Here is a 27,774-nt window from a genome sequence, read left to right on the forward strand (position 1 = left end):
AACCAAACTGCACAATTAGTTTTTTTTTCGTCTACATTTAATGCTTCGTGCATGTATCGTAAGATTCGATGTGATGACTACTGTAACACTTTTTGGGAAAAGTTTTTAGAACTAACAAGACCTTAATCCTACGATGCTGAGGCCTTTCGCAAATGCAGCGTGTTCTGCCTGGGAAGCTCGGTTCTCCTGGGACATGGTGCACGCACTAACATGACACTGTCAATTTTGCGTGGAAAATCTTTGCACGACCTAGAACTACTTTACATACCATGAGACATGTTGGATAATTAGGCACTTTCATCATTGATTTTAGGACACAAATCATGACGAGCGCACACATACTAAGATGTAATTCTTTATCATACTACTAGTTGAAACTGAAGATCGTCAATATGAACAGTAGCTTGGTCTCCATGTTTGCCAGTCCACTTCCAACATAATCCACTATCTCCATGTTTTCCAATCCAACCTTCATCCGAATAACCCTCTCATTCTCTTTTCATCAAGCTTGGTCTTTGACAAAAAAAAAAAAAAAAAAAAACCGTATGCATTCTCTGATTTTTGGTAGCGCAAAAGCCCCCAAACTACCGGGGAGTTATCTAATCCCCGACAGTTCCAAGCCACTATCGGTCTTCGCAGGACTGGTCTGCGGACCCCCAATAGATGATTCGGTGTTGACAACCACCATCCCCCCCATCCGACCTCCCTTCGCCCGCCTTTGATCATCAATATCCATATCTTCCTCCTCCTGGCATGACCTCTTCTTCTTGTTGTTTGGGATTCTCCCCCGCCGGATCTCCCCTCGCCTCCCTATTCAACCTCTTGAAGGATTGGCACTTCCCAAGAAAGTCTCTCTGGCTCATACACCAAGGTATTTCTTGCGGGGGACTCAATGTGCATGGCACTCTATTCACGTTGCACGGAATAGCCCCACTCCTGTCTCCACTCGGTTTCTCCCTTTCTGATTTCCCACCAAACTATTTTGCCGGGTCATTGAACAAGGCTTTCCTCGCATCACCTTCGGTGACCCCAGGGCCTTCAGCGGGCTGGTGACCTCTTCGTCCTCCCTCCCCTTTTCCTTCCTCCATCTATCACCCTCCCCTTCTTTCCTCCAGCTAGGAGCATCACTCCCCCGTCGTCCTCCGCTTTCCCAGCTACCAGAACTGCCCCCGCTGCCTCTTCCTCTAGACACCCTCCAAGGTTGCAATGAGCTCTGGCCTACAGGTCGATCACCCATCAAGCCCTCAATTTTCCTCTTCTCCACTGGCTTCTCACACAGTCGATCCGTATGCCCAATGATGTCGCATGTGTAGCGAAAGATGGGTACCAGATTGGTTTTTCAGCATCGCCTTCACCCAAGTCAATTGTCACTCCGCTCATAAGAGGTTTCCTGATATCTAGTCTGATCTTGATCCGCATGAACTGACCAATCGCCATGTCGTCCTCATCTGCATCCATGCCAGCACCTCCCCAATCACTCCCCCCTCCGCCTTCGTCATCATTCCCAATGGCATCTTATTCACTCTTACCCAAATTGGAATGGACGAGAATTCCATCTCATTAATTGTCTTCGCCCCATCAAATTCCGCCGCCACCACCAGGTCTTTCCCGAACATCCAGGGACCATCCTCCAGAGCTCTCTTCTTACGCGGGCCTTGAAGAAAGGTGACCAGGAAGCGGTTCTCTCCTAGATCCCTAAATTCCACTCCTTTCAAGGGGCACCAGATCTTCCCCAAGGCGAGTTCCAGGGCCTCCATCCTGACAGGTTTGTCCGTCCAAACTTTGACAACCGCTAGTGGATCTCTTCTCGCTGCATCACCCCCATCGAACCTCCAATATTGATGCTTTTCTTCTAGGAATCCGAAAGCTTCATCTTTGCCATCGACCCCAGCACCTTGTTCACATTTTGATCCATGGATCCACTCCTCTCTCTAGGACACTGGGAAGGCCCCGTCGTCAGAGAACAAACGAACCTAGGTTGACCAGTGGTGGAAAACTACGTGGCTAGCAGATTTGGATCGGCTCCGGCTGGAGAATTTGACGTGGCTAGGCTCAGATGATACGAGTATAACCAATCGCTCAGATGATACGAGCATAACGAACAAAAAGGTCTTGCATCATCTGAGCCTAGCCACATAGGGCCTGCATCCAAGGCTGGTTAGAGAAGAGGCCTAATATATGTGATTAACTTAATTGCATTTATAAACACCAGAAAACTGAAGTTAGCCCGAAACCTACAATATCCGCAATAGTAGGGTCTATATGTACGCCCGCGCCCGCTTGGCATCACTCGAGAAAGAAACCTAACGAGACCCGATCGCCTGGTCATCAGTGATAATAATCGAGGCGATGGACGATCCCGGTCACCACGTCGCTGATCACAATCCCAAGCGGAGCCGCCACCTCGGCGGATCCTGCGCCGGCCATCACGCCGATCTGATCTGCGCCCTCCCCGACGACCTCCTGATCGCGATCCTCTTGCGCGTGGGCGACACGCGCACCGCGGTGTCCACGTCCGCGCTTTCGCGGCGCTGGCGGCGGCTCGACCCCGCCCGCTGGCTCCCCGCGTTTGACTTCTCCGTCGGCGATCACCTCCCGCCGCAATACGCGGCGACCCTGGATTGCTACCGCGACGCACAACAGGGCAGGGATGATGAGGCGCGGCGGGCGCTCGCCCGGCAGGTCTTCACCTGCGAGGACCGCGCCATGGAAGCCTACGTGCGCGAGCTCGCTCGCTTCCTCGGCTCCCCCGAACGCTACCCGGCCGCTAGGTCCCTCCGCCTCGAGTTCTACGTCACGCCGCCGGAGGAATGACACAATGATGCCGCTTCCACCGCCGTCGTGAGGGCCATGGCAGCGTGCGTCGCTTCAGCCTTTCGCTGGCCCCAGCTCGAGCGCCTCGCCATCTACGCCTTCCCACGCGGCGTGGCGGCGGCGTTCGGGGCCCACGAAATCTCGGACCCGGAGTTCATCGATGCGCTGCGGCTGACGGACAGCCGCCTCGCGAGTCGCGACCCTTCACGTCAAGAACTGCCTGACGAAGAGCGGCGGCGGCTACGGGCTGCTATTCCCCGCCCTGTCAAGGCTCACCATCGAGACCACGCCGGGGGTCAAGGCTGTCTTCCCGAGGAGCTACTTCAACGACCTCCTACAATCATGCCGTGGCCTCGTGTTCCTGCGCCTTGTGTCGTGCAACTTCGCCGCCGGCGTCGCGGCACTGCCGTTCAAGCTGGACCTGTCGCCGGCGTCGAAGCTCGGGGAGCTCGTCTTGTCGGCCTGCAACTTCGAGGACGTCAGACTCGTCAACACGCCGAGCCTGGAGAGGCTGGCGATCCACAAGTGCGATCGGCTCTGCCTTACTGTTACATCGCCCCAAGGCTGGCGACCCAGGTGTGCCGGGGTACGGTGCCATGGATATACGGTAGCGGCACGGCAAGGACCCTCCGGTTCGTCGAGTTGAGCTCCTTGAATTCCAGGCAGAGCCAGGAGAGACTGGAATCCTTCTTCCAGTGCGTTCCTAAAGTCGAAGTGCTGGAACTATGCTTCCGGGATGGATGGGTAAACAGGGTAAGTCATAAAAATCAGAACAATAATGTAAATTTTTTTATACACCGCTTGGCATACATTGTCGTAATTTGATGTCAAGATCATTTTGTTCACGCATGTCCTTAATTTTGCTCCTTACGACTAGAAATTCTGGGAAAACAGAGTTTAGATCAGCCCATCTGACTTCAAGAATTTTTTACTGGAACTTTAGTTAAACCACAAATAGGTAGTAATAAAAGTAGAGTGTTGATGAGATTCAATCTGAACAAAGATGTTGACGAATGATCTGGTAAGTGCATAAATGTACATGAACATACACAAAAACCTAATAATAAGGCAACCTATAGAGTTCACTCCTTTCAATCAACAGAAGATTTTTATCTTACGTATGCATATATATTTGTCTCGCAATATATTCAGAATATAGAGCTTTGTTACATATTCCCTATATTATTTATACTAGTATCTTGTGGTACACAGATGTGCCAATGACCAGGTTGTTGTCCAAGGTAATACTCTCTTTAATTTGTAAATCGTTTTAGTTCTAAGTCAAACTTCTCTAGATTTAAACAAGTTTATAGAAAAATGCACAAACATCTATAACATCAAACAAGATTCATTAGATACACCATGGAATATATTGTGATAGTACATATACTTGATAATATAGGTGTTAATGCAATTTTGTATTAACTTCATCAAAGTTAGATGAGTTTGACTTTCTAAAATTACTTACAGTTTGAAATGCATGGAGTAATTTCGAAGGTGGTACGGTGCTAACCTCACTGCTGCAGAATCATAAATAAAATATTTACGCTGACTGCACTAGCAAACGTTAAGTATGACAAATATTTTTAGTAACTTTTACATTTTACAACGCCAAAATGACAAAAATACAGCAAAAGTTTACTAGAATCCATAAAGCACACTGAGATATACGTTATGACCTCCTTAGCAAAATTCTTCTTGTTTTCTTTTTTGTTGTCAAGTTGCTCAACATCCCTATGTAGAGAATTTTGATAGCAAAACTTCTTTCAGTGATCTTAATTTGACAGTTCCCTGACAATCGATTCAGAAATTAGATAGTGAATTGTTTTGCCATTTTCTTATAAAAAAAACTTGTATCCATTTCATTTTCCCCATACTGCCAACTTTCTATAATTCTTGTGTCACTTTACTTTTGGGATATTCCAGTCCCATGTTGACAGTTTTAATTTCACTCATTAATTAACATATCATTTTAGTGAAACACTTTGCACAAGTTCTACTGAAACACTTACATGTGGGACTTTGTGACAGTTCAATCTGAGCTTATGATTCATAAGATGGATGATGTTAAGTATGCCCGCACACACTCATGCTCTCTTGTATGTAGCATTAAGCAATTCATGAATTATAGTGGCTTTTTTAACTCTTGGTACACCTTTTAAAATCAATATTATGTTCCTTGCTGTATCCAAACCATCGATCTTGTTTCATCAATATCACCATGCAGGCTTAGTTCGTAGGTTCTAGGTGTCGAGAGCAGTCGCTCTATTTTCTTCCTTTTCTTGTTTTTAAGTTTTATTCCAGATCACTCATCACTTGCTTGGTGGTGTGTGTAATCTGTGCTACGAGCTCTCGTAGTTGCGTCGTGTAATTCTCTCTTCTTAATGATAAACGAGCTATATTCCCCGGTCGTGAAAAAAAAATCAATATCACCATGCACGATTATTGCAAAAAAGAAAAAAGATCGGAACTAACAATAACTCTTTTATTATTGCAAGTTTTGGGTTCAACCCACCAAATTCCCGAATAGATTTGAGAATCTCAAAAAGTTACTGATACACCTTCCAAGGATGTGGCCACTCCGTTGGATCAAGAAATTACTGAAAAATTTACTAGAAGCTGCAACATGCTTGGAGAAGCTGCACATCCAGGTATAACAGTTTCTGTCGATCTATTCTCCAGCATGTCGTTGCCAATATTTCTGCTCATTTACATGCAACTTTGCATGCCACTATCATTTTTCAGTTTTTTGCACCGTCACCGGGGACATCCGAAGAATGGGGCTCAACTCCTTCCAACGGCAGTGCAGATGATTTGCAGCACAATTGCCTGACGCAAATTGTAATGGAGGGATGTACATGGACAGAAGGCCAAATCACACTGATTAGGCATTTGTTGAGTTCATGTGGGGCTCTTAAGACGGTTCTTTTAATTCCGCACCATGCTCGACAGGGAGGGGTTGCATGCCCATTGTGGTTGATGAAAGACAGGAAGGCGGTAACCGTCTCTCAGCTTAGGGATGGGATTCACTCTAATGAAATTATTTTCGGCTGAAAAAGGGCTATCAGATTGAAGGTGTTCATGCTGGTAGTCAATTCATCACAGCCTAACATTTGAAAGTACAAATTTTAGTAATCCTGATGCTGCCTAGGTGCTGAAAAAAGATTGCATAGGAATAAGTTTGAACTGTCAAGATTATATATTGGTGAACAAGTTCAGGTGGTGACAATGTTGTTTGCATGAGGATTTCATGTTTTGCACACACTGCTTTTGATGGTAACAGTGAGGAGCTTATTTGGTTGCTGGTGGAGTGGTGGGCTTGATGCGGCACAAAGCCCATTGATGTTGCTCATTCTAGCCCATCTGAGAGAGGCTTATATGCGATCACTGGCCCATTTATTTTGCTTATTCGAGCCTCTGTAGAGCTTCAGCTCGAGCCTATGTTGAGCCCATTTATTTTGCTCATTCGAGCCCATGTAGAGCCTCAAAATTTTTTTTTTAAAAATCTATACTTTGTACTAATTGCTCAAAAAAAAAAATCTATACTATGTACTTGGACTTTCAAAGGTTACCCTGTGAGTTTAAAAAATTATGAGTGAACTCAAGGTGATTTCATAATTTTCTCACGCCATTCACACATGATAAATCCCAAGGAAAATCAGGCTTGTTCAGGAGTGACGAGGGTTTCCTTTTTCGGACATTAGTTGGTCTTGAGTGCAGATAACTCCAGAAAGTCAGCAAGGCAAATCTCAGATGAGATGTCAGGTAACTTAGGAATACAAAGTTAGGTGACCTATAGTTTGCACAATTCCCTTGCTCCTACGACACGATAAACACTGGGCAACATAGATGCATGCATGTATTGACATATATGGTGCAGTCGGCAGCTATATATATATTGTTTTAGCCGTTCAAAGATTCCCATAAACTAATACTCTATGCTCCTGGCACCAGCTGCTTCTTCTTGTTCATACTACTGCAAAACATCAGGTTTTGCAGATTAAACAACACTTTATATGTGTTGGTCGTTGTTAGCAAGATATATTTGTTGCAGTATCCCTATCTAAAACCTGCCAAAAGGACCAATCAATCAGGATGTTTAGAGCACATGGTGATTATTGTTTCTGGATCGAGTAAAGTAGAATTGTTGGAGGCCTGACACGCCTGAGGCAGGAAGAAAATAGATGCATCACAAAAAAAATTTGTTTGACCAGAAAACTGAGACGATCTTCTGGTTGCCCCTTCTGTTTACACAATCTGTTTGGTTTTAATAATGTTATAAATTAATGTTGTCTGGAAGCTGACGACCGGTTTGGTGTTGGGTACTTTTCATTGCAAAAAAATGAAAAATTATATATATAGCTCAAATGATCGAGAAGGTTTTTGGACTGTGACCAAGTGTATATCTTTTTTGCTCGTTCTTGCTTGTTTTAGCTAGAGGAGACCAAAGCCCATCTCCATATCTTATTGCTTGATTAGTTCCACCTAAAGTTTATTTCCTATATCACATCGGATGTTTGACATATGGATGGAGTATTAAATATAGGCTAAAAAAACTAATTGCACAGATTGCGACTAATTTACAAGATAAATTTTTTAAGCCTAATCAGGCCATGGTTTGACAATGTGGTGCTACAGTAAATATGTGCTAATGATGGATTAATTAGGCTTAATAAATTCGTCTTGCGGATTACTAAGGACTTCTGTAATTTGTTTTATTATTACTATCCGAACGCTCCCATATAACACTCCAATATAACATCCTAAACTTTTCTCTCTGGATTTAAACATCACTTTAAACAAGGAAATAGAGTAAAAGCAAACAGATTCTGGTTGCTTTCCCCGTGACAGTAGGGTGATAGAGTAATAAATACTCTCTTGGCTCCCAAGTCCCAACAATACAATAAATGCGCATTTGACGTTACTGTTGGTCAAACTTTTTTTTTTCTTCGGCAAAATCGACTTTGAAAAGAATAAAGTAAAACGGTCTTTTTTAGCAACCTTGGAAGGAAAGAATACTGTCATTAATGATGATATTAGCACCACTTTTTAACAAAAAGGTCTTGGGTAAGGAGATCGTATATTACCAATTTTATTTAACAATGTGGCAAATATGCTCTCTATATTGATTATTAAGGAAAAAGATAATGTCGAAATTAGAGGGATCATACCTCACCTTATGGATGATGGTTTGTCTATATCGTGAGCAAGTGAAGAACCCTAAATTGTTGCTCAGTATTTGTAAACAATTATTTGTTTGAGAAAAAAGTTCTAAACAATTGTTAGGTCAAAAAAAATTAACTTACAGAAAAGTGTGATATTTTGTTAAGGTGATTATAGACATTATGAGCAGGAGCATCAAACTATTTCGCCATCAGTCAGCATCTTACCCTTCCTGATCCCACTGCATCACCATAAACTCTGTGATGCAAATTGGAGTGTAGCTGAGGAAAGATTCAAAAGAAAGCTATGTACCAAGAAAGCCAAACATTCTTAGTGGTCTACCCATGTTTATGCTGTCCGTTTTGGAAATATGAAAGGGTATTCTAAGAATGCTAGAATTTTATCATCAAGATTATTTTGTCAACCCAACAATGATAAGAAAAAGAAGAATACCGCCTTGCTAAGTGGAACGTCTTGTGTCACTAATTAAGCACAACTACATGGTTTTTAGATGCTCAAAAAAAAAAAAAACTACATGGTTTTTAGCGGGAGAAAAAACCAGCAAAACCATGCAACTATATATATATGATTTATGAGAGGAGGGAAAAACCTGCAAACAATGGGAGGACAACAAATCAGTTGCCTCGACATGCAGAGAAAACCGCTAGACCCTCGAAACACCAGAGGAAGAGCAACTTCGATGGCCAGATCGAACATGCCGGAGTAACAACTTGGTTGGAATTGCAAGCCCAACACAACAACTCAAAGGAAAGGAAAACCTTGACAAACAAATCTAGAGATGCCAGACATGTTGGGTTTCAATTAAGCCAAGTACAATCACAAGGATGCCGAAAAAAATCTAATAAGGAAACTACGCCTGTCGTCGGTCTACTATCTAACGGCTGGCGCCTAAACACCAAAGATCTCAGGGTGTGGACTCTCAGATCGACACGTGTGTGCGATGCTTGAAAATCTTCACGTGACGAAAGTACACGGGAGGCAGAGACGGCAGAGACGACAATGGTTGGTAGTGTTTAGTTTCCAAAATTTTGCAAAATTTTTCGAGATTTTTCGTCACATCGAATCTTTGGACGCATACATGAAGCATTAAATATAAATAAAAAATAAAATTAATTACACAGTTTAGACGAAATTCACGAGACGAATCTTTTAAGCCTAATTAACCTATGATTGGACACTAATTACCAAATAACAACGAAAGTGCTATAACACTATTTTCGAAAAAATTTCGCCAACCCGATACCAGCGACGAAAAGCTCGTGGGAGCAAGAGCCAAGAGGATAGAAAAACCGACGAACAGACAGCAGGCACAACAGCTAGCAAAGTCGTAAAGCTGTTGCAACAAGGCAATTAATAAAGCGCTGGATCGATCGGATTGACCGACCGAGATGACATGTCAAGCAACCATAGATCCGTACTCACGTCGTTGGATCAGTATGAAGGGCACGCCTTTGCAGGGTATACAGGAGTATGTATTTTACACGTAACTGGCTGGCTGGCCAAATGGAGCATGTATGCATGCAGCAGATCAAAAGGGAAAGCCTCTTTATTATTATTATAGCAAGTTGCAGCAGGAGCTTCCGATCCGGAGGATAAGGACGTGCGACTAGCAACTAGCTAGCTCATCCAAACAGATATACTCATCATCATCTACGTACTTCCTACGTACATACGATGATATCAGAGTTAGACGAGACCACGTCTATGACATGCGTGCATGCTCTCATGGAGTCATCCCGATGGTTGGACACGAAATGAATCGATTAAGAGAGTACTCGAAGTAGGTTGGCGACACGCAGCTACCTACGTGTACCGATGGACCGGCCGACGTGGCTCTGTATATAGCACGTTCGTCTCAAACTAAGCACCTGTTGATATAGTTACTAGTCGAGCACATACACACGTAGGATCGGAGTACTCACTCCATCCATAAAAGAATACAATTCTAGCACGGTATCATGATTTAGTATCTTAAGTTTAATCAATTATAGATAAAAAATATTAATATTTATAATATTAAATAAATATTATTAGATTAATTATGAAATGTATTTTTATAATAAATTATTTTAGAGCTATAAATTTAAATAGTATTTACTTGAAATTTTGTTAAACGTCAACGGCTCTTGTCGGCACGTGACCTGTTCTTTTCTGGACGGACTGAGCCCTTGTTTAGCGGTAGGAATTTGGATTTTGGGGCTACTGTAGCACGTTCGTTTTTATTTGGCAAATAGTGTTCAAACATGGACTAATTAGGCTCAAAACGTTCGTCTCGTAATTTCCCACCAAACTGTGCAATTAGTTTTTCTTTTCGTCTACATTTAATGCTCCATGCACGGGCCGCAAACATTCGATGTGATAGGTACTGTAGCAACTTTTTGAAAGTTAAGGTGAAACTAAACCAGGGCTGAGTACACATGTAGCGTAGCACCATGACCTAGCTAGCTAGGTTTCTGAGGTTTGGGGATAACTCTCTCTCTGACCAGACCAGCTTCTCATGTACAGTTGAGTCGGTCTCCCTATCTAGCGCTATCATGCACCTCCGGTCAGACCTGAGAGATGGAGGGCCCGGCAGTTCATGCATGCGTGTGTGTCTATACTACACTACACCCCATATGACCATATGGCTCACATAAGTCATACATCTGGTAAAGTGGGCCCGTCTTAGCGAAACACGGATGAGGGCCGTTCGGATGGCATGAAGTTCAGCCGGAATTTACTGTTTCAGGTTAAAACACTGTTCACTCTCTCACATATTTCTCTAGATTCATTCAGATTTCTTCAAATTTCTCCTAACGAACAGGGCCGAAACACCACTTTGGATGAAAAGTTTTATTCTACGGTTTTATAGACATTTAATTTTATGACTCATAAAGAGTTGGTAATCATGTAAGAGAGTTTCATCTCATTTCTTCCCTCTCTTCTTAAAAAAGTTGCCACACCATCAGAAGTGCTTATGTGGCACCTTATTAAATACAAATAAAACTCTTATGAAACTCCCACCGAGACGGATTATGTGCAAGAGTTCAACAGTCTTCTAGCTAACTAATAAAATTCATTATATACTTTGGTCGATCTCAACAAAATCACCTGACACTCTTAAAAAACCGGATTATTGCCTTATTTTCAAAAATTTCCTTGTCAGCCAAAATAAAATCGCTCAAGAATATTATATATTGTTTTATGTGCTACTAACACAACTGGAACGAGGTTCTTTGCCGAGGGCCGGATACGCTCGGCAAAGAAGCCTTTGCCCTCGGCAAAGGCTTTGCCGAGAGTTGCTCTCGGCAAAGGCCGGTCGGCACAGTACCTCACGGCAAAGGCTACTTTGCCGAGAGCCGCATATCGGGCTCTCGGCAAAGGATTTGCCGAGGGTTAGCCGGCCGTCGGCAAAAATTTTCGCCGTGACAAGGAGAGGTCACGGTAAAGTTGATCTTTGCCGTGAGCCTTAGCAAGCTCTCGGCAAAGAATTTCTGAATTTTTTTTTCCCAAAAAACATTGCCAAGCGTCTGTCAGAAGAGCTCTCGGCAAAGAATATTGATAATTTTTTTTGACATTTTTTGTGCCGAGAGCTATGGCTCAGCTCTCGGCAAAGGCTTCCTCTTTGCCGAGCGCTATGGTCATGCGCTCGGCAAAGCTGGGATTTTGTGTGTTCCAGAATTCCCAGCTTTGCCGAGGGCATGACCATAGCCCTCGGCAAAGCCACAGCCAGTTTTAATTTTTTTTTGTTTTTTGCATTTCCAGTCAACAAATAAACATATATATGACATCCACATCACAATAAGCACATCCACATATCAATAACCACATCCACATCACATAATTCACATCCACATCACATAATTCACATCCACATCACATAGAAGTCTCGAAGTTTGAAGTCACAAACAAATCTCGACACATAGACAACCACAAGTGTAAAGTTCGACAAGCAACATAAACAAGAGGCATAGGAGGCGCCAAACTGGTCACGGCGACGATCCGGGCTGAGAAGGCGCCGCGTGCGATCCTGGGGAGTTGACGTGGAGAAGGTTAGGGTCGTTCGACGCCGCCGACTGACGCTACACAAACAAAGAAGATGCAGATAGTGTTAGACAACATAAATAGATAACCAAGCACTACATGTACTTTTTACCACCACGACCATACCACCACCACCACCAACCACGTGACACCACCACCACCACGCCACCACCACACTACTACTAACCAACAAGCACACCACCACGCCACCACCACCACCACCACCACCACGCCACCACCACAACCACACCACTACTACCACCAACAACAACCACACCACCACGCCACCACCTCCACCAACCACGCAGCCACCACCATGACCACGCCACCACCACCACCAACCACGCCGCCACCACCACCCACCACCATCACCACTAGCACTAGGTTTCACTAGGTTTGACATTTAGAGAAACTAAAACATTTGTCATACTCATCGGAGTAGAATCAAGCTGAGGTGGAGGTGTAGGCTGCAGCTGACCGAGCAGGAACTATGGGACCTGAGCACGTAGGAGAGCACCTCTGCCATCTGCCGCTGATCCTGCTCCTGCTTGGCCTCTAAAGCTGCCAGCCTCTGCCGCTCGAGCTCCCGCTCGGCCTCCATCGCCTGCAGCTGTGCCTACAACATTTGACGCCAATGTTTCAAGATTGCGGAGCTAAGGTATGTAAAAGTCAAAGAACTAGGAATGGAAGAGAACACTTACCTGGAGTGTCGACACCATGGTCGGGCGCTGGCGTATGGCTGGCATTGAGCTCGTGCTCGCTGCTCGGATTTGGTGCAGCGGAGGAACAGAGGTCATGTCGAGGACACCGTCGCCAAGCCAGAACCACCCGTGCTTCTTGCCTTGCCCCACCCTCATCACGAGCTCTAGATCAAGCCGCTCCTCGATGGTCGGGTCATAGTCTAGCCCATGGACTGACCTTGCCATCTCTGTGTATGCAGAGATGCGAGGGGCAATGCTGGCGTTGGTGAATGACTCGACAGGGACTTCCGGGGTCCAGTCGGTGGCGGACGTCGCCTTGCCCAAGTGGGACAAGGCATATGCCTTGAGGTGACCACAAGGGCGGCCACCATGTGACGCCGACTGCGAGAAAGACAATAACATTGTTAGAGTTGTTGCAGAATTGAGTGTTAGGTTAGAGAAATGGTTTTGCCTTACCCAAGCTTCTGAGAATTTAGAGAGGTTGCGGCTGCCTTGATGGTGTGGTACTCCTTGCATCAACAAACGGCGCTCGCGTGCTTCATCATGCTCCTTCTTCCAGTCCTGGCTGAGCCACATGTCCATAATCCTCTCCTAGGCATTCGGATGCCGATTGCATCAGTTTGGAATCGCCTACAGGCCATCAAGCAAATGATATATCAGAAGATCAAATTAAGGAAACTTAATCTCAGAAGAAATCAATAGTAATGTTCTGTATTTATCGCAAGGTACTCCTCCTTGGTCAGCACCACCTGTCTTGCCTCGTCCTTTTTGATGCTACGCCCTTGGACCTTCACGTAGTGCCAAATGTGCGCCTGATGACACGCGTCGTGAATCATGTCCATGACGCGCTTCTTACAAGAAGCGACCGCCACCTGGTACGCTCTGTGCTCCTTGCCCTCCTCGATTCTAAAGAAATCCTGCATAAAGGCACGAGGTATCAATTACTTATTAGAAGAATGCCCAATGAATATGATGTATCTGTGGCTAAAAGAATACAATGTGTGCCTGAAAGACTTACCGACAGGTCCCTAACGACCCGCTCCGCCTTGTTCCTGTATTTGTGGCCACTATGATCCATGGCATCGGTGGCCAATTCATAGTGGTCGAACTGAGTGGCCGGCTCGAACATGTTTGGGCTCACCTCCACTAGGCCAGGGTAGTGCTCCCTGCACAGACCTCCTAGGATGCCATTCACTTTGCGTGCCTTGGCTTCAGTCTCCACAAGTTTCTAGTTCCTGCACAAGTGATTACAAAAAGTATTAGTTTGTATTTTGATTTTCAACATTTCAAATGAAGAAGTTTTGAGCACATCTTAAGTTACTTACCTATCCCCATAGGGTGTGATCAGCGGGCGGGCCGCTTTAGGTATTGGTCGATGCGGGAGCTTCACAGGACCACGCAAGTACACCATCGACACACCAGAGGAAGTGGATCCCCCTGTAGTCGCCTCGTCCCCTGAGGTGGAGGACCCCCCTGCATCCGCATGCTCCATCACGGTGGTAGGCTTCTCCACGACTGTAGGCTCCTCCATGGCCAGAGGGGTAGTCGGCTACGTCCTGCTCGGACGCCTACGGCTCCTCCGCCTCAGCACTGGCTCCAGAGGCTGAACCGACGCCTCTGGCTCCTCCTGGCTGGCGTAAAGAGACTAGACGGACCTCCTGGGTGGCATCTCCTGCATTAAAAAAGAACAAAACAATTAGCATATATAAACAATACATAATTAGAAAGAGATGCAAAATGAAGATAATTACATGCAAAATGAATATAATTACAAAAACAGATAATATTACATGTATTAGAAACGATCTCCATGATCGGGATTAGCTGGATTGTACATATCGTCATCGCTATCAACCATGTCCAAATCTTCATCCGCCTCCTCATCATCACTATCAACACCTAAGTGTAATCGGTCAAGGAACACTATGTCCTTTGGATTTTCCACCTCATCTCCAGAGTCCTCGTCCACAACCCTTTTGATGTCTGTCTCCATTTCGACTAGCCCGGTTAAGTCTATCTCAAAGCTCCCTTGTAGCCCCTCTTCGTGTTGAAAGAACTCTCCGTCATGTGTTTCTGGGTTCAAGTTGTAATCTTCATCATTTGGGAGAGGTAGTCTACCGTGCGGCGATATTGTGTGAACAACATACCAACCCTTAAGGTTTTCCTCGGTTTGGCAAGCATATGGACTATAATAGACTTGCTTGGCTTGTGTGGCCACAATCCATACATCATCACCTTCATAGACGGAATCCTGTCGAGTCTCGACTAGCCCAAGATGAGGGTACTGTCTCGATACCTCAGGATCAAACCACTGGCATTTGAATATGACAGGACTAAAAGGCTCGGCTCCATGAAACTAGAGTTCATATATTTCTTCAAGTATCCCATAATAGTCCTTGCCATCAGTTCCAGGCGTCATAACTCTAGTATTTGTGGTCCTTTGATGCGGCCAACTCTGCTTGTTGTGTGAAAGCGATACCCATTGACGTCATAAACGTTACATGACATGACCCTAAAGTTGAAGCCATCGGCAACCTGCCACAATTCGGCACTTATAGACGCATCCCTGTAGCACTACAAAGTCAGGCTAGAGCGTTATGTTATTCACACAAACGACCAACTTGAAATCAAGAAACAAGGGGGAAGTTGGACGGTACCTTCTTTTGGAACCAAGAAATGAAATCCCACTCCTTAAGAATGGTATCAACTTCATGAGGGCGAGGTCACCTAGATTGACGCCAAAATAGATTAACAAATTCCCTGTGTAGACAAGAAACATGACGGGGTTGGATGCAGAATAGTGACGGTGTAAGTAACAAGTTCGTTGAGAACTTACTCGATATACGACGCCACTTCATCTAGGTTGGCCAACAAATATAGCATGATACTATGCCACTCTTCATTGCTCAAGGTCTTTGGGCTCAATGCACTCGCTCTTCCGAGTGACCCTTTCAAAAGGCTGAGGGTAGATTTATTTTTGTCCTCATTGTAATGAGCCAGTCGATTATGCACGCTAGGAAGGTTGCCCTTATAGTATGTTGTTGTGAAGTTTGACACCTCCTCGTTAATGAACGCCTCTGCCATGGAAGCCTCAATTCTGGCTTTATTTCCACATTTCTTGCGAATAGTCTTTAGACATCTCTCGATTGGATAGCACCAGCGGTTCTACACGGCCCCCCATTCGTGCCTCGTATGGGAGGTGCACAATCAAATGCTGCATCGACAGGAAGAAGCCGGGTGGAAATATCTTCTCCAACTTATAGATCAACTTAGGGGCTCTTTTTTCCAAGTCAGCCACCATGTTTCGAGATAACTCCTTGGCACAAAGCTGGTAGAAGAAATAGCTCAACTCTGCCAGCACGACCCAGACATGCTCAGGGACGAAGCCTCAAACCATCGATGGAAGAAGACGCTCAATCCATATGTGGAAGTCATGACTCTTCATCCCTAAGACTCGGCCAGTAGATGGGTTGGCCCCCCTCTTAAGATTCGCTGCAAACCCATCAGGAAACATTAAGTCCTTGATCCATTGGACTACAACCGTCCTGTGCTTCTTTTCCAAGACGTAATCACCCCTAGGCCTTCTCCATGTCTTACCGGCTCTTGGTGGTCGCATCTCTAGGTGTGGTCTATCGCATAGCCTTGCTAGGTCCGCTCTAGCCTTAGGGTTGTCCTTTGACTTGTCAGTGTCCATGAGTGTTGCCCAGAGAGCTTTGGCGACATTCTTCTCAGTGTGCATTACATCAATGTTATGTGGCAGGGCCAGGTGCTTAAAATAGGGAAGCCTCTCCAAGCTTGACTTATGAGTCCACATATGTTGAACACCATACCCCATGAAACCAACTCCATCTTCCTTGGCGATAAGACCATCTATCTAAGCAAGAACCTCGACGCCAATCATCTTCTACGATTCAAGGTCTGTCACTACAACACCTTTCGTAAAGTTCTTAATGTCTCGTCTGAATGCATGGTCAAGAGGGAGGAATTGTCGATGTTTGTCGAACGAGGAAAACTTGCCACCACTCTTCAACCTAATGAACTGCAGAGCTGCCTTGCATACTGGGCATGGGAACTTCCCGTGGACACACCAGGCGCTGAATAGACCATACGCCAGAAAGTCATGCATCGAGTAGTGGTACCAAATGTGCATTATGAAGTTCCTCTTTGTAGCACGGTCGTATGTCAGTGCCCCATGATCCCATGCACTGATCAACTCATCAATCAAAGGCTCCATGAACACACCCATATGTTTCCCCGGGTGACCAGGAATTATCAACGACAAGAATATGTTCTGATGTTGAAGAAGGACGCCGGGGGGGGGGGGGAGATTGAGGGGGATAACAAAGATTGGCCAACAAGTGTATGGGGCCACCATCATTCCAAAAGGATTGAACCCATCTGTTGCAAACGCAACACGCACATTATGAGCCTCCAGAGCTTTGTCAGCATAAATGCCATCAAATGTTTGCCATGCTTCACCATCTGATGGATGTACCATCTTGTCAGGATTGTATCGGATGCCATTTTTGTGCCATGTCATCTGTTTCGTGGACTCCTCGCTCATGAATAGCTGTTGGAGTTTCGGTATGAACGGAAGGTACCATAGGACTTTCATGGGGATTCCAAGCTGCTTCTTCTGCCCATCACTAGATTCTACCTCCACATACCTAGAGGTCTTACACTTTGGATAGTACTTTGCTTCTGTGTGTTCTTTCCTAAAGAGGACGCACCCGTTCTCACAAGTGTGTATCTGCTCATACGGCATCTTAAGAGCTTTGAGGAGCTTCACTGACTCGTACATGTTCTTTGGTAGCGCGTGATCTGCTAGAAGCAGGGTCCCAAAAACTGCCAGCATACTATCGAAGCAGTCTCGACTCATGTTATGCATGGACTTTAACCCCATTAAGCGTCCAATGGCATCGAGTTGAGAAACATTTGTCTTGTCATGAAGGGGCCTCTTAGCCGACTCCATCATGCGATATAATGCCCTTGCGGTTTCCTCTGGCTCCTGCTCCTCGGTTTCGTCCGTACATCGTACACCGAAGTGTGCTTGGTGGAAGTCATCCATCATGTCTGGTACCCCACCATCACTATCAAACTCCTCCAAGCGTGGCCTCAATGCCTCATCTCTAATACAATGGCCTTCACCATGGCACACCTACCGGGTATAGTCTGGCGTAAACCCAAACTTGCAAAGATGTTCCTCAATGACCTTCCTGGTTTTCCTATTCCTGTTTGCACATTCGCTGCAGGGACACCACACCTCTATCACTGCTTGAGCACCCACACCAAATGCTTTGTCCAAGAAATCCTTAGTCTTCTATATCCATTCATGAGTGACCTGATTCTGACTACGGCGGCCCGTGTACATCCAATCATGGTTATCCATCATCTACCATATATATAACAGAGTAATATAACCATCAATAGCATATGTACCGCTTGCCTACTATCTAATAGGTAGGGATAGATCCTAATCCCACCTGCGGATGCGTAGATGAGGTTAGTTTCCATGCTTCGCTCCAATCTGAGATAGAATTTTGGTAGCACATCCCCATTGTTCTCCCAATACACGTCCTGGAAGGGAGAGTGTGTATCTAGAGAACAACAGGGAGGTGCTGCCGAAACTCCATCTTGGATCGGACCGGACCATACAAACTAAATCATCTACGCATTCGCGGGCTGTCAAAATAACATGGACAATCCAAAACAGATACGGTCACAGATATGCAGAGATCCGCATACCTACGACCGTATCTCTTTCGGACGGGAGACGCCTAACTGGTTTACACAATCTAGCTAGGGTTACGGACAAAGGGCTTATACCTAGGGTGGTGGTGGAGTGGAGAGGTGACGCGGTGCAGGCAGACCCGAAGGAAGATGCTTGGGGTACTCAGGGTCCCCTCCGTCGGGCTCTTCTCTGCAAAACAAGAAACACAATTTATAAGTTCAAATTTTGGCAGAACCTCCCCTATACGGGGAGGCTTCCAAAACCTGCAAGGAAAAAGATGAACGATGGCCGACATCCACAATTTTGGCACGATGGCCGACACAGCGACATATGGCACGATGGCCAACACATCCACAAAAGGCACGAAGGCCCACTAATCCAGAAATGGCATGAAGGCCAGCAACAAGTGGGAGGGGGGCTTTACCTTGGGTGGCAGTGTAGTCAGGCGACGTGGAGTCGGGATCACCCTCATCTTCGGCTAGACGCGGGGAAAACGGCGACGACCGCTCGGCGTGACGCGACGACGTGGGGGTGTGACGGTCGTCGACCTCTCCTTCTCCCCTCCACTCTTCTCCTTTCCTCTTCTCCCTTCCTCCTCCAAATGCTCTCTACACGACCGGCAGGGGCGCACTGGGCCAGCCGGGGGCGCGCGGGGCCGGCCGGGGACGCGTTGGCCGTGGGGTGGGCCACCGGTGGGCGTGGCCGGGGGCGCGCGGGGCCGGCTGGGGATGCGCTGGCCACGTGGTGGGCCACCGGTGGGCGTGGCCGAGGGCGCGCGGGGCCGGCCGGGGACGCGCTGGCCGTGGGGTGGGCCACCGGCGGGCATGGCCGGCCGGGGACGGCCGAGGCGGGGGACGACGTGGCCCCGACGACGACGGCGCTCGGCGGGCTGGCCTGCTGCTCCGGCGGCATGGGGACGGGGCGGGGGCGGGCTACGGTGGCGCGGTGACGGGGCGGGGGTGGGGGAGAGGCTGCGGCGGCGCAGGGAACCGGCGGCGGCGAGAGGAAGGGATGCGGGGCGCGCGAGCGAGAGGAAAGGCTGACTGGGCCGTGACCGGTCTATGTGGACTGGGCCTTTGCCGAGGGCCCAGATCCGAGCTCTCGGCAAAGTTGTTTTTTATTTTTTTAAAAAACTCTTTGCCGAGGGCCCAGATCCGGGCTCTCGGCAAAGTTGTTTTTTTTAAAAAACTCTTTGCCGAGAGCCCTTTGAGGCTCTCGGCAAATATAATTTTTTTTTGTTTTTTTCCCAAAATTTTTCTGGTGGCTAACAATAATATTTAAAAGACATATTTAAAATTTGGAGCTTTTTTGATTTTATTAGCTATATTTAATAAGTTTATTTCATTTACTTGAATTCTTCCCGGTAATTCAAATTTGAACTGCAGGTGCATCGAATATTGGAATTGAGTGATTCAAAAAATCATATTCATGGTATTGCATGTGGTGTGAGACCGTATCCAGTGACAGATGCCAAATTTGGAGCATCGTTTTCATGGAACACGGCGAGGAACTTGCGTGTAAAGTATTTTTAAATTATATAAAATGAAAACGAAGTCCGAAATTCATGAAACTTGTCGAGGTGTCATTTCATCGCATGTATAGGCTGTGATAAAAAATTGAGTGGGTTTCAAGCAAGTTGCGACGTCCGATGCCTAAAACCCAGACATCTCACATGCGGAGATGTCTGGGTTTTAGGCATCGGACGTCGCAACTTGCTCGAAACCCACTCAACATGCGGAGATGTCTGGGTTTTAGGCATCGGACGTCACAACTTGCTCAAAACCCACTCAATTTTTTATCACAGCCTATACGTGCGATGAAATGACACCTCGACAAGTTTCGTGAATTTCGGACTTCGTTTCCATTTTATATAATTTAAAAATACTTTACACGCAAGTTCCTCGCCGTGTTCCGTGAAAACGATGCGCCAAATTTGGCATCTGTCACTAGATACGGTCTCACACCACATGCAATACCATGAATATGATTTTTTGAATCACTCAATTCCAATATTCGATGCACCTGCAGTTCAAATTTGAATTACCGGGAAGAATTCAAATAAATGAAATAAACTTATTAAATATAGCTAATAAAATAAAAAAAACTCCAAATTTTAATATGTACTTTAAGGTACAACAGTAAACCCAGGGAAAAAATTTGGAAGCAAAAAAAGCAAAAAAAAAAAATTTTGCCGAGGGCACAGAAATGACAATCGGCAAAGTAGTTCTTTGCCGAGGGCCAAATTCTGACCCTCGGCAAAACAGACGGTAGTGAAGGCCGTTTGCCTGCCGTCGCAGGTTGCCGACGACCTTTCTTTGCCGACGGCCGGACCCTCGGCAAAGGGGCCGGTTGCCGAGAGGAATTCTTTGCCCGACGGCCTGGCCCTCGGCAAATATGGTTTTGCCGATGGCCTACCTTTGCCGAGGGCCGACTCTCGGCAAAGCTTTCTTTGCCGAGAGCCCGACATTTGGCTCTCGGCAAAAGACGCTGGCTCTTGGCAACGGCCCTGTTTCCGGTAGTGTAACACTGATGTCATGCATGCGTTCTAAAGTTTTGAAAATAGTATTATACCCAATTTTTTTCCTAATGAAACCCTTCCCCGTTCTAACCTCTCTCAAATGTTCTGTAATATCATATCACCAATTTCTATAAATTGTACCCTTGCGTATTAAGAAGAAAACCAGCGTTGCGACCTCATGCGCTAGGCTCAGGGAGAGTTTCATTTGCATTTAATATGCTACCGCATAAGCACTTTTGATGATGTGGCGACGTTTTTGAGAAGAATGAGAAGAAGTGAGTTTTATGGAGATCAAATTCTCTCCGCACGATTACTAACTCTCTATGACTCATGATTTTAAATGTCTATGAAACAATAGAATAAAATTTTTTATTGAGAGTGTGAGTTTCATCCATATTTTATTTTATTTTATATGACATTTCAGTTTTTAAAAACAACGTTATGAAACTCTCAACTTAGGTTAGCCTAAACCAATTTCTTTTGGCGAGACTGGCGATCAGTTAGCTGACTGTCAAGTCGTTTCCTGCGTGGCAGCTACATGCAGTCGTCCCCAGAGGTTAGAGTCAACAAGGAAAACAATATTCTCTATATTCTTCTCAGTCCAATTAATCCTCCACAGTGCATCTTTTGACCATGTATTATTTTCTTGGCATCTTCATTTTTTCTAGTACAATTGAAACAATGCCCTAGTACTGTCACACCTAATTTTAAGAATAAAATGGGATACAAAATCTTATGTACGCCCAGAGATCAGTCACACACATAAGCTAACAAATTATAAATAGTATCATCACAAATGTTTATTACATCACGAATATTAAGACAATGTCTTCACATTGATATAGCGGAAGTATAAAGGAAAGATCTCTCGCGGAAACTCCATATCACAGGGACGTTAACTGGTTGATCACAAGTCTAGTAACCCTCTGAGAAATCATCATTACCATAGCCATCTATTACCCATATGAGATTTTTGTCCAAATAATGAAAATAAACAAGCGTAAGTACATGTCGTACTCAATAAGTATAACATGGGGTTCATGAGGGTCAAATGGCTGGACACAGGTTTAACAGCATTCAACTTTTAGTTGTCACAGTTTTAGCTTAAGTGTAGCAACAAGTTGTTTCAATTCCCAATGCAAAACACATGATCAATGTAAACATGAATAATGAATAGCATAAACAGATAATTCTTAGTGTTCATCTATTCCATAAGGGTTCCAAGGCCGCTCGTGACCGTGAGCACGACTGATATACTAGTTTTACACTCTGCAGAGGTTGTACACTTTCACTGTGAGTCATGATACCTATATGCCCGAGTTAATTACTCCCAAAACACTTCCAAGGTGAGCAGACAAGGGTCACTATGAAGCCTTTTAAAGGTTCGTCTAACAAGTTAGGGTCATTAGATTCACTCGGCAAACATATATAGAGCCCCCCTTCCTGATGGCACATTGACACGCAGCCTATACACATGGGGACCGATGCCGCATTATACCCGATTCGACAAGCCATTCTTATGTCAATAAATGTAACCACTAACAAGCTAGAAAAGATCCTCATACTGAGCTAAAGCCAGAGCCATATAGCCCTCATAGCTGTACTATAAGTCCCAGATGATCACTTACAGATAAGTTCTTAGGGAGAGGAATCTAAAGCATTTAGAAAGTAGCTAAATATTCCAGCCCCCTGTTTCCAAGTTGCTAAAAAGTCATATTTTAATGTTTCTTGCATATACCATTAGTCAAGTTACAAGATCATGGTTTAATTGAGCACTAGCAAAACTACCCAATGCATATCCCGTAGGTGACAAGGTAAAAGTTCAATTCTAGGAAATCCCTATCAAGGTGACACATGCAACATGAATTTAATGTATTAAAGTGAATAGGAAATAAGGATGATCCCATGCTATACTTGCCTTGAGCAAAGTACTCCTGCTGATTTGGCATGTCAAAGTAATACTCTTGATCTCCCACGAATTGCTCACCGTCTATACTCGATAATCACAGCAACATACAAGCATCCAGAAGCAATCATGCATAGCAAACAAAATCTACAGATAAGAACAGTACATCAACATCATAAAATCAAGATGAAAAGTTTGGAAAATGAATCTACGTCTCAACACGAACACACAGACGCGAAGATCACAAAAATCAGAGCTAAAATGAAGAAGTTATGAATTAAACAAGTTTTCCTTTAGTAAAATAATAGATTAAATCTAACCTTGAATTTTAAAAGTTAAAAACCTACTTAACAGTAGTACAAACATATATATTACTTAATTATGAACCTAATGCAACTTGAACGGATCAAATCGGAGTTAAAACAAGAAAATTATAGCCTAAACAAATCTAGTGGCAAAACTGAAAATATGTGAAAACGTATTTTGGATCTAAACCGATGAAACTATGCTTTACAAAGAAGAAAACAAAATCTGGAAAGACGCTTTGGACTATGGGTAAGACTCAAATAATTATAAGGGGGTTTTTGCAAAACTCGCAGCGAAGGGGTATCGTTCGATATGGGCTGTCGAATTAGAAGCGGGCGGCTGAGATCGGACCAGAGAGGAGAGAGAGAGAGCATGGATGGCCGGAATAGGGCCAACAACGAGGTGACCGTGGCGGCGCCATGGAAGAGCTCACCGAAGCCCTTAGTTTTTGGTCTAGAGAGCATGGTTTGATGAACCAGAGACACGGGGAGAGAGAGGGGAGGGTGGGAAACTCATCGCAAATGAAAGAAGCAAGAGGGGAGCAACGGAGGGCAGCGCAGCGCTCGACGAAACGGAGAGGGCTCTCAAGCTCACAGCGGCTAGGGCTACGGGCGGCTGTGGCTTCCTTCCAAAACTGGGTGAGGAGGCGGCACAGGCACGACTGGGTATTTAAGAGGGCGAGAGGCTTGGGCGACACGGCATCCGTGGCGTAGCGGAGCCAGATTCATGGCGACGACGTCCGAGCCGGTCACGAGATGAGGGAAGAGGAGGCCCCTGACGGGCGAGCCAGGGCAGTTAGTGAGACAGAGGGGGGGGGGGACTCGTGGGCGCGACATTGTAAGGAAAATGGACCCTAAGGCTATTTACTTTGGATTTTGGTGTTTGATGACCAACACAACTAAATTAGACTAATGAATTTGCAAGTGTTTGTTTTGTAGTCCAACAAGGTGCAAGACGTGACTTGGATGAAGGCGACGTGATGATCCGATGATCAACACCTTAAGGAGCATAAGAAAAGACCCAAGATATCAAGCAAAGTCCAAGCATGAAGATAGGAACCAAGCCATATGCAAGATCACAAAGAAACGAGCTCGCAGATGCGACCGGACGCTGGAAGCGCAACCGGGCGCTGGACCGGTGGCTCGGTAGATAGGCGATCGGACACGAGGACCGAACGCTGGCGGCAACCGACCGGATGCAGGAACGCAGCGTCCGATCGAGTATAGAAAGGTTCCAGAGTGGCATATCTGTGATTGGACGCGTCCGGTGGCAGGCGACCGGATGCTAGCCAGCGTCCGATCTGTGTTTTACTGGCTCAACGGTCGGGACGACCGGACGTGTCCGGTCAGTAGCAGTTTTGTAGGAATTCGACCCCAACAGCTACTTTCTCAGTGGGGCTTATAAATACAACCCCCAACCGGCCATTTGAGGAGTGTGGAGCTGAGGAAACATACCAAGGGTGTTGATACACTATTTTAGTGATCTCCACATGCATAGTGCTTAGTGTTTTATTAGGTGATTAGCATAAGTGCTTTGCGAAGTGCTTAGGTTGATTAGACCACTACTTATGCGCTTGCTCTAGGTTTATGCCTAGTGTTTAGTGAGGTTTGCATACCTCTTGCCACCTCGTGCTTGCGAGCACAAGTGTTGTACATCAGAGGGGCTTGAAGTCTTGCAAGATCACACCAACCGCGTTTGTGGTGTGGCCGCCACCGTGTACCGGAGGGAACAAGGCCCGCGGCATTTCGGTCGGAAGCTTGATAGTGAAGACGGCGGGGAGCATCTAGGAGAGGCTTGCCAAGAGGCACATCGGAGACCCACTTGCGTGTGGGGAAGGCCCGAGGCTATCCATGGAGGTACCCGATTGGGAGCTTGGCCCTTGTGAGGGATTCCTTGCAAGGGGCCCCAACGAGGACTAGGGGGAAGCTTGCGTGCTTCTCGATACCTCGGTAAAAATACTGGAGTCGTCGAAGGGAGTTTGCATATCTCTACCTTGGTCTTTAGCTTCGGCATTTACATTGATTACTTTACTACGTTTGCGATAGAGATAGCAACACACTAGCAAAACCATAGTTGCACATCTAGATAGCTTATCTATTGCATAGGTTTTGCTAGTGTGTTGAAAAAGAGGCCATAGTTTAGAGTTAGAATTTTAAGTTGCCTAATTCACCCCCCCTCTTAGGCGTCACGGTCCCTTCAATTGGTATCGGAGCCGGTTGGCTCATTTCGGACTTTTGGCTTAACCGCCGTTGAGCCGACACTATTTAGAGTGGTTGGGATGGATACCGCTAGGCCTCCACACTTGACGGCACTAACTTCCCATACTATAAAGCAGGAATGGCTTGCCATCTTGAGGCGGTTGATTTGGGTGCATGGAGAGTCACTCGTGATGGGATGAAACCCATCAAGAATCCCGAAAAACCCACAAAGAGTGATGAAAAAGAAATACACTTCAATGCTAGAGCTAAAAATTGCTTGTTTGAATCACTTAGTATGGATGTTTTTAACCAAGTATTCACTTTAAATATGACACATGAAATTTGGTTAAAACTCCAAGAGCTCCATGACGGCACAAGCAATGTCCGTGAGCAAAAACATTGTCTAGCAAAGCAAAACTATGATTCCTTTACTATGAATGATGATGAGCTTGTTCGTGATATGTATTCGCGTTTGAATCTAATTATCAATGAGCTCCATTCTATAGGATTATTAAAGCTAGATGATGCAGACATCGTGAGGAAGATCATCTCCGTGCTACCACAAAAGAAATATGCAAGCATCATCACCATCCTTCACAACATGGAGGACTTGAGCAATATGACCCCGGGCATAGCCATTGGCAAGTTAGTGGCATTTGAAATGTCACATAAGATGGGGCAAGAAGAAGCTTCTTCATCAAGCAAAGGCAAAGCTCTCGCTTGTAGCGAGAAAAAGAAGATGAAGGGCAAGCAAGTTGAGACAAGCTCAAGCTCAAGTTCCTCAAGTGAAGAAGAAGAAGAAGATGAGGACGATGATGATGAAGATTCAAGTGATGATCAATCTTCCTCCTCCACCTCCGATCTTGATGAAGAATCAATCAAAGTGATCAACAAGGTGGAGAAGATGATCCAAAGACTCAATGTCAAGGGTGTGCCCATCCAAATTCAAGATTTCATTTTCACAAATCAAAGAAAAGAGCAAAGAAAGAAAGGATGCTATGGATGCGGTGAGTTGGGGCACTTTGTGGAAGTTTGTGCAAACAATCCCACACCCAAGACAAAGAAGAAGGCATGTAAGAACCAAGCCCTCACATCAATAAGATCATGGGATGATTCTTCAAGTGAAGAAGAACCCCATCACAAGAGGCGAGGCCGCAAGCACTCATCATCAAGCTCTTCTCGTGTGTGCCTTATGGCATGAGGTAACGAAAGCTCTTCCTCTAGTGAGAGTGATAGTGATGATGATATGCCTTCTTATCACAAACTTGTGCAAGAAAATCTTAATTATGCTAAAGCTTGCACTAGTCAACAAAAGAAGCTCAAAAGTTTAAAAGAAAGGCTAGATAGTTCACAAAAAGCATACAAAACCTTGCTTGAACAATATGAGAACTTTGCTAATCTCAATATTGAACTATCTACTAAAATTGAGGGACTTGAGACTAGTGCAACAACAAATGCATGCACAATCAATGATGAGCAACTTTTAAAGAAAAATGAAAAATTAAAAGAAAAGTTAGCTAGCTCACAAAAAGCATATAATAGTTTGCTTGCTAAAATGGAAACCATGTGCAAACATTGTGATGAGCTAACTAATAAAGTTGCTAATCTTGAAGCCATTAGCACAAACCCCACCAGGGCATCTAAAAAGAAAAGTTCTATCTTTAACATGTCTAAAAAGGATGCCTCTACTTCTTGTAATGATTTATGTTTAGACTCACCTTTATGCAACCAAGTTTGTGTTGAGAAAGTTATTGTAAATACATGCACACAAGAGGTTGCAAAGGAGAATAAGCAACTCAAGCAAGAAGTAGCTCGCCTCACCAAGGACTTGACTCAAGTGAAAGGCAAGGCGAAGCAAACCCAACTTCGTCAAGATAACACCATCAAGGGAGTGAAGAAGCTTGATGAAGGACAAACCATGGTTTGTTATGTGTGCCACAAGGAAGGTCACAAGTCCTATGAGTGCAAGGTGAAGAATAGGGGAGGAGCAAAGAAGAAGGAGAAAAAGCAAACAAGCAAGCTCTCCAACACCTACACCAACAAGGTGGACAAAAAGGCCTCCACACCTTATCTCTTGAAGAAGAAGAAAAATGACAAGGTGGTGGCCATCAAGGTGAACAAGCAGGCCAACAATGGGGTCAAATGCTTTTAGGTGCCAAAGGAAATCATTTCCAACATGAAGAGCACCAAAAAGGTTTGGATCTCGAAAGGGAAGTGAGAAGTCCGTCGGACTTCGGGGAATTTGGAGACTTGGCAAAGTATGGGCGCATTTCATGGGGTGCATCATGAAGGACAAAATCATTGCCAAGTGGGTTAGTGAATACTATGGACCCAAATTCCCCTTCCCATATTAAGTAACTAGATGTTATTACTTTTCAATTGGTACATCTTGC

The 27,774-nt window shown here is 45.2% G+C and overlaps 1 protein-coding gene across 3 annotated transcripts; it reads left to right on the forward strand.

The window, feature by feature from the left end:
* The first annotated feature begins 1,039 nt into the window (after positions 1-1,039).
* On the forward strand, positions 1,040-6,045 carry LOC136494841 (uncharacterized). 3 transcript variants are annotated; one of them, XR_010768712.1, is made up of 3 exons: positions 1,040-1,765; positions 5,313-5,465; positions 5,560-6,045. XR_010768712.1 is itself a non-coding variant. In XM_066491016.1 (3 exons), the coding sequence occupies exons 1-3, from the start codon at positions 2,851-2,853 to the stop codon at positions 5,866-5,868; spliced, it is 1,179 nt and encodes a 392-aa protein (XP_066347113.1). In that variant the 5' UTR covers positions 2,835-2,850; the 3' UTR covers positions 5,869-6,045. The 3 variants fall into 3 exon arrangements, 1 of the variants encoding a protein (XP_066347113.1); XR_010768711.1 differs by lacking the exon at positions 1,040-1,765 and adding an exon at positions 2,250-3,567; XM_066491016.1 differs by lacking the exon at positions 1,040-1,765 and adding an exon at positions 2,835-3,567.
* The last annotated feature ends 21,729 nt before the right edge of the window (positions 6,046-27,774 follow it).

The sequence above is a fragment of the Miscanthus floridulus genome, chromosome 11 (genome assembly GCF_019320115.1).
Source record: "Miscanthus floridulus cultivar M001 chromosome 11, ASM1932011v1, whole genome shotgun sequence".
Taxonomy (NCBI): Eukaryota; Viridiplantae; Streptophyta; class Magnoliopsida; order Poales; family Poaceae; genus Miscanthus; species Miscanthus floridulus.

Bases quoted from the DNA above. Each gene is read 5' to 3' on its own strand.
- LOC136494841 (XM_066491016.1), top strand. From the start codon at position 2,851: ATGGCAGCGTGCGTCGCTTCAGCCTTTCGCTGGCCCCAGCTCGAGCGC. The intron at 3,568-5,312 runs GTAAGTCATAAA...TATTATTGCAAG, and splicing joins GGGATGGATGGGTAAACAGG to TTTTGGGTTCAACCCACCAA. The intron at 5,466-5,559 runs GTATAACAGTTT...ATCATTTTTCAG, and splicing joins TGGAGAAGCTGCACATCCAG to TTTTTTGCACCGTCACCGGG.